We start from the raw sequence: 14868 nt of genomic DNA, 5'->3' as shown, positions 1-14868 counted from the left end.
GGAATCTTCTTCTACAGAATGCTCAATGCCAAACATTAACCCTTTCCAAATACTTTCCATTAAAACATTGACCCCGTATCACAAACAATGGTCCATTGAGGGTCGAGCACTTTCTAAAAGCCCAATTCATGAATATGACAATGGTGGACGTGAAGGGAAAGTTTTTGGGTTTGATTTTGTAGACAAGTTAGGTTGTCAGATACACGTGACTTGTTTTAATGAACTTGTTGATATTTTCTACCATGTTATTTATTCTGATAGTCTTTATGTAATATCCAATGGTCAAATAAAAGTGGTGAACACAAAATATAGTAGCTCCACAAACCCTTTTGAAATAATCCTCCATAGCTCATCAACAATAACTCCTTCCACATGTTTAGAGTCCACCATACCCAAACATAGCTTCCATATTAAGAGCATAGAGTCACTTGAGTCATTTCCTATTAACTCCCTTGTAGATGTCATTGGAATAGTTTTGGCCATCTCCGCTACATCAACCATATGTAAAAGAGATGGTACAAAGATAATAAGATGTATAGCTACAATCATAGACATGTCAAATTGTACCATAGATGTTACACTTTGGGGCCATCATTGTCAACTCCAAGGGAACAAAATCCTTGATATGTCCATAGAAGTGAGTCCTCTTGTTGTTTTGTTCAAGTCTGCACGTATTATATCTTGGAATGGAAAATCACTTGACACCATATTCTCCACTACAATTCTAATCAATCCAAATATGTTGGAAACCTCAACATTGCAAGAATGGTATGCCAAAAAAGAGATTGACCAACCTTACATTTCCTTCTCACAATACCAACCCCCACCACCCAGATTTGAAAATCCAAAAGATATTTCATGTATTACCAATGAATTCTTTTCTGAGCACAAAAAAATCTATGTAAAGGCCACTATCACAAAACTCCACTTGGACAATTTTTACTACTTTTCTTGTCCCCGAGTGGTGGACAAAAAAAAATGTAAGATAAAAGTTGTTGAGAGCTCACCAAACACATATCAATGCCCAAAGTGGTCCACTTTTATCTCAGAATGTGATTTCAGCTACATGCTTAAAATGGACTTGCAAGATGCAACAAGGGAACTTCTAAAAGTAATTGCATTCGACAGACCATCAAATGAGTTGTTGGGTGTTGGAGCAGAAGATTTTCAACTTCTACTAGCAGAACCTAATGCGGCAAAACCCATTTTGGACAATGTTGTTGATTGTTAATTTCTCTTTGATATCAACATCAAAAAGGTTCCATTTGCCAACCAAGAAACACATAACGTTACTATTATGGCCATTAAGCCCGCTTAAAAGTTACTCTAAACACTTCCTCTCAAGGGTACTATCCAGTTTGCTTATCTTTTTCGATAATATGTATTTCATTTCTCCATCAATGTAAATATATTTTCCCTCAAACATATATAGCGAGATAGCTTCTATTATTTTCCTATATTTAAAGATGTAAATAAACATCTTTTTATACACCCAATGTGTGTACTACTTAGACATGTTATTTCAAAATTTTATTTTACATTTATATAAATTAACATTGCAAATATTTATTTTCAAATGAAACACATAATTGTATCTCATAATTGTCTCCATGAATGGTTTGACATATCCTTTTTATTATATTTTTTAAAGACTACCCTTGTTAATTATAATTATTCTTTAACATTTATTAAAATTGACATTGCAAAATTATTTTTTAAAAATGAGATTAGTATGTGCCAAGATATTTGACCTCCAATTAACATGCATATGAACATATGTTATGTTCATATGATAAATATGTTTATTTTTTCTCCTCACAATTTATGTCATAAGTATCTTTATGAAAGGTTTTACATGTTATTTCAATTTATGTTTGCATTTCTTTTTCTATGTTTATATTACTCAACTACTCTTGCAAATAGATAAATGTCTTCATTTTGTATTACATTGATATTGTTATCTCAAATAAAATTATCCATAGATAGACCACATTCCTTTGGTACTCAACAAACCATGCCCTGGACATACAAATTGATACAGTGCAAGAGAAGCGTGCTCATTGAAATGAAATGCAACGTGCAAGGTACCATGGAAGGAAAATTATTATTAACAAAAGAAGACGAGAGGCCCAACACACAAATCTTGAGCAAGCCTCTACATCCATATTTTCTTCTTCCCAATCTTCAACAGAACTACAAACACATGTGCCTCGACTTGAACATACAAGTCAACCTATCCCAATAGGTCATATGTATACACCCCCAAATTTCTCGCAAAATTATTGCAATGGTAGAAATAAATTTCGCTCGAAGTTGGACAAACTTTCAAAGTTTTCCACATGTCTAGTTTGCATGGAAAAATATCCAAGAATTAAAACTAGACAACAAAATGGAATTAATACTTGTTACAGATGCATATCAGAAAAAAATGGACATCGCTTCTCAGAATGGAACAACATGGACCCCGGTGGACAACCACATTGTTTGCAAATACTAACTCAAGTTGAGGAGATGTTGATAGCAAGGGTTAGTCCTGTCCTTTAGGTTACTTATGCAAGAGGGAGCAACTCAAATATACTGGACACACTATTTCTTTTCCTCAAGATATTTTAGCAATTGTATCCCACTTGCCTAGACGTGTAGATGGATTGGACATAATAATAGTTAACAAGGAAACCAGTGGGCAACAACAATACAACTTTTATGTAAGTAGAGGACGTGTTTATGATGCATTGCAATATAAGATATCATATGACCCATACTACAAAGATGTACAAGTAGATGTCACGACATTAATATCCTTACCCCTTAACCCCACAGACATATCTAACCTTCTATATACAACAACTTCAAATCCAGATCCCATTGATATGAGCTTCATGCAAGAAAATAGTACAGAAGATGATCCATTTGAAGAGAATTTGGAAACTACTTCATTTGTGGCTAACCTTCCACCATCATGCAGAGAGGTCGAAGAAGTACGCTCCTTATTGCAACTAGGCAAAGGAAGACCACCTCCTATAATCCAATGGCCACCCATCTCCCCATCTCCTATAAATGAATACAACAGTGAAGGATTATTTGTGATGTCATTCCCCACTTTGTTCCCAAAGGGTACAGCTGCATTCAAACAACCACATCTCAAATATGTTAAGCTACATGAGTATGCTCTCCATCTCCTCTGATACCATGATAACAGGTTCGAACAACACCCATGATTTAGGTACTTTATATTGAATATAATTATGCGGCATCGAAGTCAAGCCACATCATCTATTTTTGTTCAAAAGCAACTCCATGATGAACTACCTGCAACAATTGGTGCCCTTCGTCAAAGATTAAAGGATTTGCCTTATGACAAGCTTGTTGATCAACTTATGCGTTTTAGCTCATCAATTCGTGGTACGAAACCATTCTGGAACCAACGCAAAAGGAAACTTATTGATATGGTCATTCAGATTGGTTGCCCAACACTATTTTTCACACTTAGTGTAGCAGATACAAAATGGCCAGACTTACATACAATCATGCCATCCACCACACCAACAAATCCGTATGCGGCTTCAAAGTGGAGGTTACAAAATATAGTTCAAAGCCCCCACCTTACTGCACTCTACATGCATCCTAGATTCACAACATTTTGTGCCGAGGTCTTGGAAAAACTTCTTGGGGCAACTGACTACTGGTACAGGTATAGCTCTACCAAGTTTTAAATTTAAAATTTAACTCTTATTATTTTTTAGTCTAAACACCTTTTTTTTTAGGTATGAATGGCAACATAGAGGCTCTGCACATATCCATGGTTTCATTTGGCTACAAGAAGCACCAAACATTGATAAAATGCAGTGGAATCACATTCCATCGATACAAAATGCACTATAGTACATTGATAGATATGTCTCTGCATGGAATCCACAAGCACTGGACCTTGGAAACCAAACATTCCATCGATCAATTATTGATGACCCTTGCTTGATGGACACAACAATGATTCAATCAAGTGATGCTTCAAATGACTATTGTGAGTTGGTCAATTGTGTTCAACGACATACAAAGTGTACTGCCCAAACTTGCCTCAAAAGAAAGGGCACAACTCTTCTATGTCATTACAAAGCCCCTTGGACCATTCAAGAAAATTCTACTCTTTCAAATGTTGAAAATGGCCAACCGAAACACACCCCTACTCGCAATGATGACCGCCTCAATCTTCACAACCCATTCATACTTTCTATATGGAGGGCCAATGTCGATTGTCAACCTGATCTCTCAATAGATGTTGTGATCAAATACATTGCAAAATATGTAACTAAAGCTGAAAACAAATCTGAGACATATCATCAAATGTTGTCTCGCATTTCAACTAACTTTGAGCCTGATAAACCAGCTCTTAATGCTTTTCAAAAAATGCTTCTAGAGAACGTTGTTGATCGTGATATAGGAGCTCAAGAGACTTGTCACCTTTTACTAAAGCTACCACTATCCCTCTCTAGCAGAACATTTGTTTCTTTAAATGTGAACCAAAAAAACTTCCAACGTGTTTCAATCTCCCCCATGGGAACAACCACTTATCCAAGCTATATTGCAACCTACATGGAAAGGCCTATACATCTAGAGAGAATGTGTCTTATTGATTTAACTAGAAAATGGTCATTCGGTGCATCTCGAAAATGTGATCAATGGAAAGAGCGAACCAATCTTGTAATAGTTCGAGTATCCCCTAGATTCACATCCATACCTTCAAAGGAGGAGAAAAATTTTCAAGCATTTTGTTGGAGTGAACTAATACTATACCATCCATTCCGCAACATTCAAATGGATTTTGGCTCTTCAGATGATGAAATTAAAGCACAATGGGAGAGGTTCTCCAACAACTACCATCCATGGCATGTACATCGAACAACCTCAACAACAGCAGAAGAAAGTGATGCTAGCACTCCTTCAAGCGAGCCTGAACAAATACAACAAGACTTCCTTACTGAATGGCAAGCCCTTTCAACTTTATACCCGGGACTTCCCATTCAACTAGATGAACTTGATATGCTTGGCCAACGTGAAATTGACTTGAGCCATGATTGGGGAAAACACCACATACCCACACAACAAAAAGTTGTAGCTACTACTTTCATACACTCCAATCGGACAACATTTCAATCCCACCATGTTTACAATCAACAAGCCCCACATGACTTGTCTATACAACAACAAAGGGCATATAATTTGGTTATTACACATCTACAGGACAATACTTTAAAGCCACCACTAAAGATTCTTGTTCAGGGAACTGCAGGCACGGGAAAGTCTCACCTGATAATGAGCATAAAGTCTACAATGATGAGATTGGCACCACCAAGACAATCACCCCTACTACTCCTCACACCAACAGGTGTTGCAACATTCAACATACAAGCTTCAACAATCCATTCTGCCCTTCGAATTCCAATCAAAGAAATGGTCCCCCTCCAAGGACAAACACTTGCAAACTTCCAAGAAAGCATGTACTTCATTCATTATATTCTAATAGAAGAAATGAGCTTCATTGGTCGTAGGTTAATACAATGTATTGATATGAGGCTGCGTGAGGCATTCCCTACACATAACCAAATCCCATTTGGAGGACGCTCAATCATACTATTTGGTGACTTGGGCCAACTACCACCTGTCAAGGACATTCCAATGTATGCTTCAAATTCTTGTGGAGGGATACTATGGCATACCTTCACAATAATTATAACATTGGATAAAATATTCTGGCAAATTGGAGAGCAACCTGCACAAATTGCTTTTCGTGAACTCCTCTCAAATTTACGAAATGCAACACCTACAATTGAAGATTGGCAACTTCTAATGTCTCGATCAAGTTCATCACTCACCTCTGCAGAACAATCTATTTTCTTACCATCCAAACATATTTTTGCAACAAATGAAATGGTGTCATTGCATAATAAATGCATGTTGTTGTCTTTAGCAAAACCTATTGCCCTATCTACTGCTGAACAAATGAAGGGATTGACATGCTCAAATCCTGATGATGAACAACTACAATCACAAAGAACTTGCTATGTATTGGCCAAGAGGTTATGTTGTCTACAAATCTATGGGTCGAAACAGGACTAGTCAATGGTGCACTCAGACAAGTCAGAGAAATTGTATACAATGATGGTGATCACCTGCCTCAACTGCCCTTATTTGTTGTTGTTCAATTCCAAAATTACACAGGCCCAACTTGGGATCACAATAACCCAACAAATATACCTATACCACCAATAAGTCGAGGTCTTCGACGACAGATGCCACTAAAAATGGCATGGGCCTTAACAATAAACAAATCACAAGGACTCACACTTCAAAGAGCAACAATTGACATTGGCAACATTGACCGGCAAGGGATGACATTCACAGCTATTTCAAGAGTTCGTGATCTTACAAGCCTTCGCATTCACCCTGCCTTCACATTTGAAAGGTATGCACGGATGCAACAAAGTCCACATGTCACTCGACGCAAAGAAGAGGAGGCACGGTTGAAGATATTATCAGATGCACAATCTACTGTAACATCCATTTGAGGTTTGTTCCTTCTATTCTTAGTAATTTTCTTATATTATTCATACCATTCAATCTTACCACATTTCTAAAATTCAAGTACTCTATTTGACAAATTTAAGGTGTTTTGTAAATGTCCAAGACATGTTCAAAACAATGCTTCTAATTTTGATCTCTAAAAGGTAAATTATTAAACTCAATCAAGTTACACAAATTCAATTTGACAATTTTTTCTTTTGCATAGTTTTCTTCTATATAGTATGATTCAATTACACTATTCTCTTTGACAAATTTCAAGTGTTTTCAAAAATTGTTTCTATAAAGTATGATATCAACTGTGGAACTATGTAACCTATTATACGGAACCCATAAATGAAGAAGTTATGCAAATGTTTTTCGCAAATCCTCTTTCAACGTTTTAAGTGCATTTTCTGTATAGGTTCCAACTAATTTAAACTAAATGTTCAATTACACAATGTTTTTAATTAAATTCTCCACTTTGTAAATATCTTTGGTAAAGCAAATTAGTAAATAATTTGATTTTGAGCTGCTTCCAGCTAATTTAAACCAAATGTTCAATTCCACAATGTTTTTTATTAAGTTCTCCACATTGTAAATATCTTTGCTAAAGCAAATTAGTAAATAACGAGAATTTGAGCTGGTTCCAACTAATTTAAACCAAATGTTCAATTCCACAATGTTTTTAATTAAATTCTCCACTTTGTAAATATCTTTGCTAAAGCAAATTAGTAACTAAGGAGAATTTGAGCTGGTTCCAACTAATTTAAAGCAAATGTTCAATTCCACAATGTTTTAAATTAAATTCTCCACTTTGTAAATATCTTTGCTAAACCAAATTAAAAAATAATGAGATTTTGTTCCTTCTATCCAATTACCTGATTTCAATCTACCCTTTCAGATTTTTTTCCAAAATTTTGTTGTTCGGCGTATACATTGCACACCAAGGTGAAATTGCTAGTAATTATAAATTTGAAATATACCTTCAGTAATTTACGCCGAAGGCGTATCCTTTTTGAAGTGTACGATCTATTTTTTCACATCGACGATGAGAAATTGTGGAGAAGCAATGCAAGACGATAGGATACATCACACTCGTCCATTTTCCCTTAACGTGAATGGCTCTTGCTATACTGTTTACATCGCCAAAATGCATTGTGCCATCACCTGTCGAGTCAGTTGACTTTCTTCTGCACCAAATCCTATCACGTCAATGCACTAAAATCAGTCTAGCCATGGTCGAAAGTAATTTGGCTTCCACTGCAACTGCTTCTACATACATTTTACAGCATACTTCTAACTCGTGCTAAAAGAGAGCTTTTCACAATGATGTCGTGATAGAGCAGGATATAATAAAAAATGAATTTGTTGAAAGGGCTTCAAAAAATTTCAAGCAAATGCAATTGGCAAGTGTAAAGCCATGTTCTGCAACCTTTGCCAGCACCCTCCCTGCCTGTGCGAACACATAAGGTTTTGATTAGGGTATGGAAATCCATCAAAGCTTAATAGAAGGGGATTTTTTGTCAAAATTTATAGTTGAAAACGCTACGGTATATATGTTTGCAAAATGTGGAAGCATATAGGCAAAGCGCATGAACTGTTTGACAAAATGCCTCAAAGAGATGTCATTTTGTGGAACGCAATGATTTCAGAATATGCATAAAATGGAAGCATAGAGCACATGAACAGTTAAAAAAATGCCTCAAAGAAACGTTTTCTCATGGATTGCCCTAATTGCAGATTATTGACAAAATCAATTTTTTAAAAAGGCTTTTGGAACTCTCAAGCAAATGCATGTATAAAGCCAGACTCTGCAACCTTTGTTAGCATCCTCCTAGCCTGTGTTAAAATGGAAGATTTGGAACAATGTATCGACATCTGTTAAAGCATAAGGTATAGAGCAATTTTCGTCAGTTGCAAAAGCTCGACCATATTTCTCTCTTATTAATTGTAATAGCTTTGACTTTATTGTTCCTCTTTGCTTAAGGTTTACTTTATCTTTTTCAAATAATTCCTTTGAAATGACTCTTTTGGGGTTGAAGATGTGATCTCCTATAATGTCATCTCTATCGCATTCAGATTGTTGGTTACGCTTAACTGAGTCTATCGATGATCTTGCATTCCCTTTTCTTCCAACAATTATCTTCCCACTCACAATTGACTAACACTTTCCTAATTTATGCTTCCACCTTCCCCTGGGTTTCACGTTAGTCACTTCAACCTTTCCATCTGGAATGCTCGGTTTGGTCTATGTTCCTTCTATTAGCAACTTGAGTTGTTTCCAATGGGCTCCTCATTATTTTCTATCAACTAGTTGATACCGACAAAAAGGTAAAGGAAATGGATCAAAGATTAGGGATATAGAATACTAAGTGCAATTTTTGGTAAATGAAAATATGAAACTCTAAAATTCTATGATTCGAGAAATTTGTTACGGATTATTAATGTGGTGTGTCTAATCCTAGAAGAAAAAGAGCAAGCAAAATGGGTAGAAGACTTTCAAGGTTCAAAGATTGGTTTTACAATTCTACCACATACCTTATACCTTCTGGGTATGATGGCATGAGTAATCCTATCAGTATTGGTCCAACAAGGAAGAAGGAATGAGCAAGGAAAATACAAAAAGCCAAATATTTTGAGATTGTAAGGGAAGTGAATCCTCAAATTGTACATATTACAAATTACAAATTACAAAATATGAATCTTCCTATCCTTGATTATCCTCGATTTCAAAGACCAGATATTGGTGATAAATGAATGACCTCTATAGGTTAAATTATTAAACTTGTTAAACTTATCAAAAAATTAAATTTTGCATTAGGTCACTTTATCAATTATTGTTTTGGCCATTATTCTTGTGTATAGTTTGAAATCAACTATGCAACTATGTATTCTCTTGCCAGAATCAAAATGCAATTGAAGCAAAACCTCTGATGGGGAAGCTTTGCAAAAAAAATTTAGGACCTACTATATACATGTTGATTTGCATTTGCTTGAGAGGTTCCAAGGACATTGCAAATGGTTATATTCAAGCAAAGGTAAAGTAAACCATGTGTTCAATTCCGTAGTGTGTGTTATTATATTGTACCTATTGTACATACTTGTTTGTAACACTATTAACCATTGATCATTTTTTCATGTTTATCTAATCTACAAGTTCTAACATATGAATATTCCTATCCTTCATTTCAATGACCTCTTATTGGTGATAAATGAATTGTGTCTATATGATAAATTATTAAACTTGTTCATTAAACTTGTTCAACTATTTCAAAATTTACAATTTACAACATATCACTTTATCAATTCTTTTTTTTTTTTGTCGTATTTATCAATTTACCACGGAACTCATCCTCACGAACCAAAGAACACTTGCCACTTAGCATGGACAAAATGTCGCCGGAAACAAAAGTCGGCAATGTCAGTTGTAAAATTCAAAAAGCGGAACCCAACTTTCCTATTCACATCATAATAAATTTTCTCGATTCAGAAGTACTCATTGTTAGTGAATACAGAGTCCGTAAAACTTTTCTTTTTTACCTGCGGTCGATAAAATAAAGTATCTTTCATTCACCTTTATTCATATAGTGAAATGCACTTTTAAAATAAATTACGGGTAACACTTATAAGGAAGAATAAAGGCTTTCATATATAAAGCAATTAATAAAACAAATAATTAGATATAATATATTTTAGATAAAAGGTAAAGGAAATGAATTTTTTTCTTTAGTTAATTTAATGATATGTATATATAAGTATAATTATTTTAAATTAATAAGTTATATAAATAAATTAATGTTTTTAATTTTTTGTAATAATTAAATATAAGAAGTGAGTAAGAGAATTAATGTGACTTTTTTTTTATAAGTTTTTATCTATTAAAATAAATAAATAAAATTATGTATGCAATCTTCAATTTATTTAGACAACAAACATTCATTAACATTTAAATGTACAGAAAGATTTTCTAAAATGTAAAAGATCAAGGATTCAACTTAGTTTGTCATGTGTCTTTGTCTTCTAATCATGCATTCGGAAAAATAAGCCTAGAGAGAGAGAGGAACATGTATATGTTGAAATGAGTAAAGTGAATTATTCAAAATTTACATACATACTAACATTTGTAATCAATTAGAAAATTAGATTTTGGGAGGACAACTGGATTGGTGATAGACCCCTTGCCTCCTCCCGGTTCAGTTGCCTCATGGTCACTCTCAAGGATTCGTTTGGCTCCCTTGTGATAAACTACATCTCTCCCTCTCGCTGCTGGTTAAGGCTTGCTGATAGTCTGGGAAATACCCCCCAATGGATTCATTTGGCTGAAGAGCTGCAATCCCTTCTTAAGGGGATCAAGATCCCCTATTTCACTCACACTGATAAACTTGTTTGGACCGCGAATCCCTCAGGGTCTTTTAGTGTTAAATCGATCTACAATCTCTTGGTTGCACTACAACTGGAAAGAAATTTGGAACTCTCAGCTCATCCCTAAAATTAACTTCTTATGGTGGACGTCCCTTCACGGGAAGATCCTTACTATTGATAATATGAAGAGGAGGGGATTTACGCTTGCCAACAAATGTGTTATGTGTAATTGTGCTGAGGAAAGCATAAACCACCTCTTTATTCATTGCCCCTTCGCTTTCGGGGTTTGGTACAAAGTTCTACAAAAATTTAATTTGGCTTGGACATTCTTCGAAGACTTGCAGTAGTTCATCAGCAACTAGAAGTGCCCCTCTGCACACTCGCTAATCAGACTTTTTCAGAGACTCATTCCTCCCCTTGTTTGTTGGCATATCTGAAAGGAAAGAAATAATAGGATCTTCCGTGACACTAGCAGCTCGGTTGACACGGTGACTGACATAGCTGAGAAGTTCCTTAGGGAGAACACCCTCATCAACAAGTGGAAAACTTTGCAATCTGCCCTTATGGCTTTGGATCGGAGGTGGATTAAAACTTGGAATTTGCTAGATAGCTTCCTTCGATATGACAATTCGAAAAAGATGGAGAGGCTTAATACCAGATGGTCAACAACCCCCCCCCCCCTTGGCTCAAGCTCAATTTTGACGGTGCTGCTCATAGTGGTTCAGCAACGGGGGTAGAATTATCAGAGACAGCTTGGGCAACCTGGTTTTGGCCTATGTAGGAAATTTTGACTCTGTCTCAAGCAACATGGCTAAAGCCCTTGCTCTCTTTTGGGGGCTTAAGTTGGCTCTTGGCACCAATATCAAAAGACTAATCATTGAAGGGGACTCTAAACTGATTATTGAGGCCACTAAAGGCGTTTCAGGGATCAACTGAAGGATCAACAATGTCATCAAGGACATCTGGTCCATGATTGTCTGGCTGGAGGAATTTCAAATTTAGCATATCTATAGAGAGGGGAATGTGGTGGTAGACTCATTGGCTGTGACGGGGCTGGAGATAAAAGGTATGAGGTGTTGGAGGCACCTAGATTCTCTCACTGACAAGCAGAAGGACCTTATTGGGAATGAACAAATTGCCTCTATCCATCAATGAAGTGCCACATCCTTCTTCTCAATAGGTTGCTTTGGGTCGACTGCTATGCTACGTTGTTGGCAGGAAATTTAAAATTAAATTGGGTGGGCTTTGCCATGCTGGCTTCTCGTGGTCCCCACCTTCTCTGCCAGATGTTGACTTGGCTGGCCACCTATTTTTGCGTCACCGATGGGTTAGAGTGCCAACTTTTGATCATTAATCATAGCAAGGACTCTAATTATTACCTTAACTAGAAACTTAGAACTCTCCATAATGATGATCTTTGCAAGATGGTGAAGATATCAAGAGGTGTCCTTTCGTATGCTTCCCAGAGCTGGCGAACGCATGCCTTGGGAAACACCACTAAAAATAATTATTACACCTTGAACAATATTTTGGCTGATTTCCGGTTGTTTTCTCTTAACTCCAGCTCTGGTTTTCCCCTCTGCATTTCTCTTTTCAGGCTTGCGCTGCATCTCAACTTCACTCTGGAGGAAGCTATCATGGGAGGGGATTTAGTTCGGGTAGAACCAGACATTATTGATGATTGTTTTTGCAATGACCCGTGCATCTGGATGTATGCTAAAGAAGGAGGAATCATCCCGTTCATGGAAGCCATGAAGGGATTCAATGAAAACCTCTCCTTGCAATTTGTTAACAATTGGAAGGACAAGAGGGTGGTCATGGAGGATATTTCGTTTGAAATTAGTGAGGAAGTTATCACCTAGGCTACGGGTCTCTCTACTGAAGGCAAGAAATGGAAGAAAACCAGCATGGTTGCAGACGAAAACAACATGAACTGCTTTTTCAAAAAGGGCGAGGAATCGACCAAAATGCGTGGGGATTTCAATAGGGAATGTTTACCCTACCTATGGGATCAGGTTTGAAAAATCATAATGAAATACTTCACCCTCGAGGGAAGGTATGGTGTGTTCTACTATTATCACTTTCTGTTGCTCAATCACTTTCGCAACCATGCCACCATTTCTTTTCCTTTCTTTCTGCTGCATGCTCTTGAGTCTACTGTAAAAGATGTCCGCAATTGTATGAGTCAAGAGGGTAATTTTACCATCCTCCACCAGGGGCTGATGTTTAAGCTTTACAATTTTCACAAGGCCCTTTGCCCCCCTAAACCTATCTCGGTTCAACCCACCCCCTCCATTCTGGGTCCCCCTGAAGGCTCTAAAAAAGGCCTTAAAAAGTCTTCGAAAAAGTCAATGACATCTTGTCAATCCCCTAACCAAGGCCCTCCTTGCCCCCTCGAAATTGGGGAAAAAAAAAAAAGCAACTCTTTTGCTGCAAAACACACCTCCAAGAAACCCAGAAAGGAGCCCAAAATCCTCCTTGTCGAGTCTGATGCGGAGGAGGGTATCACCCCGCGTAGATCCCACAGAAACAAACCCCGGATGAAGCAAATTATCATGAGAAAGAATTATGCCAATGAAGAAGAGGATGCTTATGAGAAAGCGGAAAGTGAGAAGGGGGAGGAGGAATTGGAGGCTACGGAGGGCTCAGATTCCTCCAATTTGGGCACCAATGTCCCCGACTCAGAGACCATCAAGGAGGATATCAAGAACACCTCCCCTCATTCTAACACTTCCCTGCCCCACAGCTCTGAGGGGGATGGAAGACATTCTGATGGCTGGAAGATTGCTGTTGAAGAAGGGGAGAAGGAAGAGGCGGTGCAGTGTTCAGGTTGCAGTGCTATCTCTGAAGATTTAAATGGTGTTAAGAAAAAGCTAGAGCACCTGGAGTCCCATGTCAAAAAAATTGGGAAATTCGCTGTCAAAGTGATGCACTCGTCGACTACCTCTCTGTGCTTGCTCCACCAGTTTTTGTTTTTGATTACTAAAGTAGCGATTGGCTGACTGCCGCTTGTCTGTGGTGTGTGTGCTAGTTGTGCTTTTTTCTGTTTCTTTCAAGTCAACCCCCGGTTTTGGCTGCTTTATAATAAAAAACATTTGTAATCAATTTAACAAATTATAGTCATTTTCTCAAATTGATGGCTATATAATTTTATTAAGAGTGTATTTTTTGTTATTTGTTTTCATTTGGTAATTTTGTTAAGCAATCATTTTCTCATTTTCTTGGTGCAATATATGAACTTTCTTGAATGCATGCATATATTTCATGTGTGAAGGTATGATGCATGCAAAAAATCACAAGGCAACATACTTTTCATATGGTTATGAGTGTAAGTCCTTGGTGATCAACGTTCTTGACATCAATTGATGCTCTTTAAGTTGACTTACCTTGTCATTTATGGATTTTTAAGGTCCATGCCACTTGAACAAGAACCTAGCATGTCCCATCGTGACTTATTGGGATGATTTAAATTGTAGAGTTTAATCAATCATCTTTCCTTGAAATATGCATAAATTTTATACATTTTGTGAGAAGTTGAGGAACTAGATTGGCATTGTTAGATTGCAAGGTTGCTTACTCCATGGAGTTTTGTTGAGAAAAAAATGATTCATAAGTTGTGAAGCTATAAATCTATTGCCCACATCTCGTTAAAGATAATATTTAATAAAATTTTGAATTTTTCAATGCACCACACTATCTCTCAAACTACTACAAACATGAGATGTCCCACACAACATTCCACTATTGTCAATCCCATGTTCCGAATCCCATCATCATACTAAAATCATGCATCTACTTAATTCATCTACGTCTACTCCCTTTTCTTATTAATTGGATGTATTTTATCATCTAGGAAAGATATGTTAGTAGTATATATAATGGGTACATCTAAGAGGTCTTAAAGGTGAATTGATGAGTCTTAAAGAACAAGATGTATTGGATTGGTCA

General features: G+C 36.7%; 1 protein-coding gene across 1 annotated transcript; it reads left to right on the top strand.

Annotated features, from left to right (window-relative positions):
• Positions 1–3245: 3245 nt before the first annotated feature.
• On the top strand, positions 3246–6114 carry LOC131061603 (uncharacterized). Its single transcript, XM_059217247.1, has 2 exons — positions 3246–3691; positions 3894–6114. Exons 1-2 carry the CDS (start codon positions 3246–3248, stop codon positions 6112–6114), a joined length of 2667 nt encoding a protein of 888 aa, XP_059073230.1.
• Positions 6115–14868: the final 8754 nt, after the last annotated feature.

The sequence above is a fragment of the Cryptomeria japonica genome, chromosome 3 (assembly GCF_030272615.1).
Source record: "Cryptomeria japonica chromosome 3, Sugi_1.0, whole genome shotgun sequence".
Lineage (NCBI taxonomy): Eukaryota > Viridiplantae > Streptophyta > Pinopsida > Cupressales > Cupressaceae > Cryptomeria > Cryptomeria japonica.
Note: the sequence above shows the minus strand (reverse complement) of the source record. Positions and strands in the feature narration are given on the sequence as shown.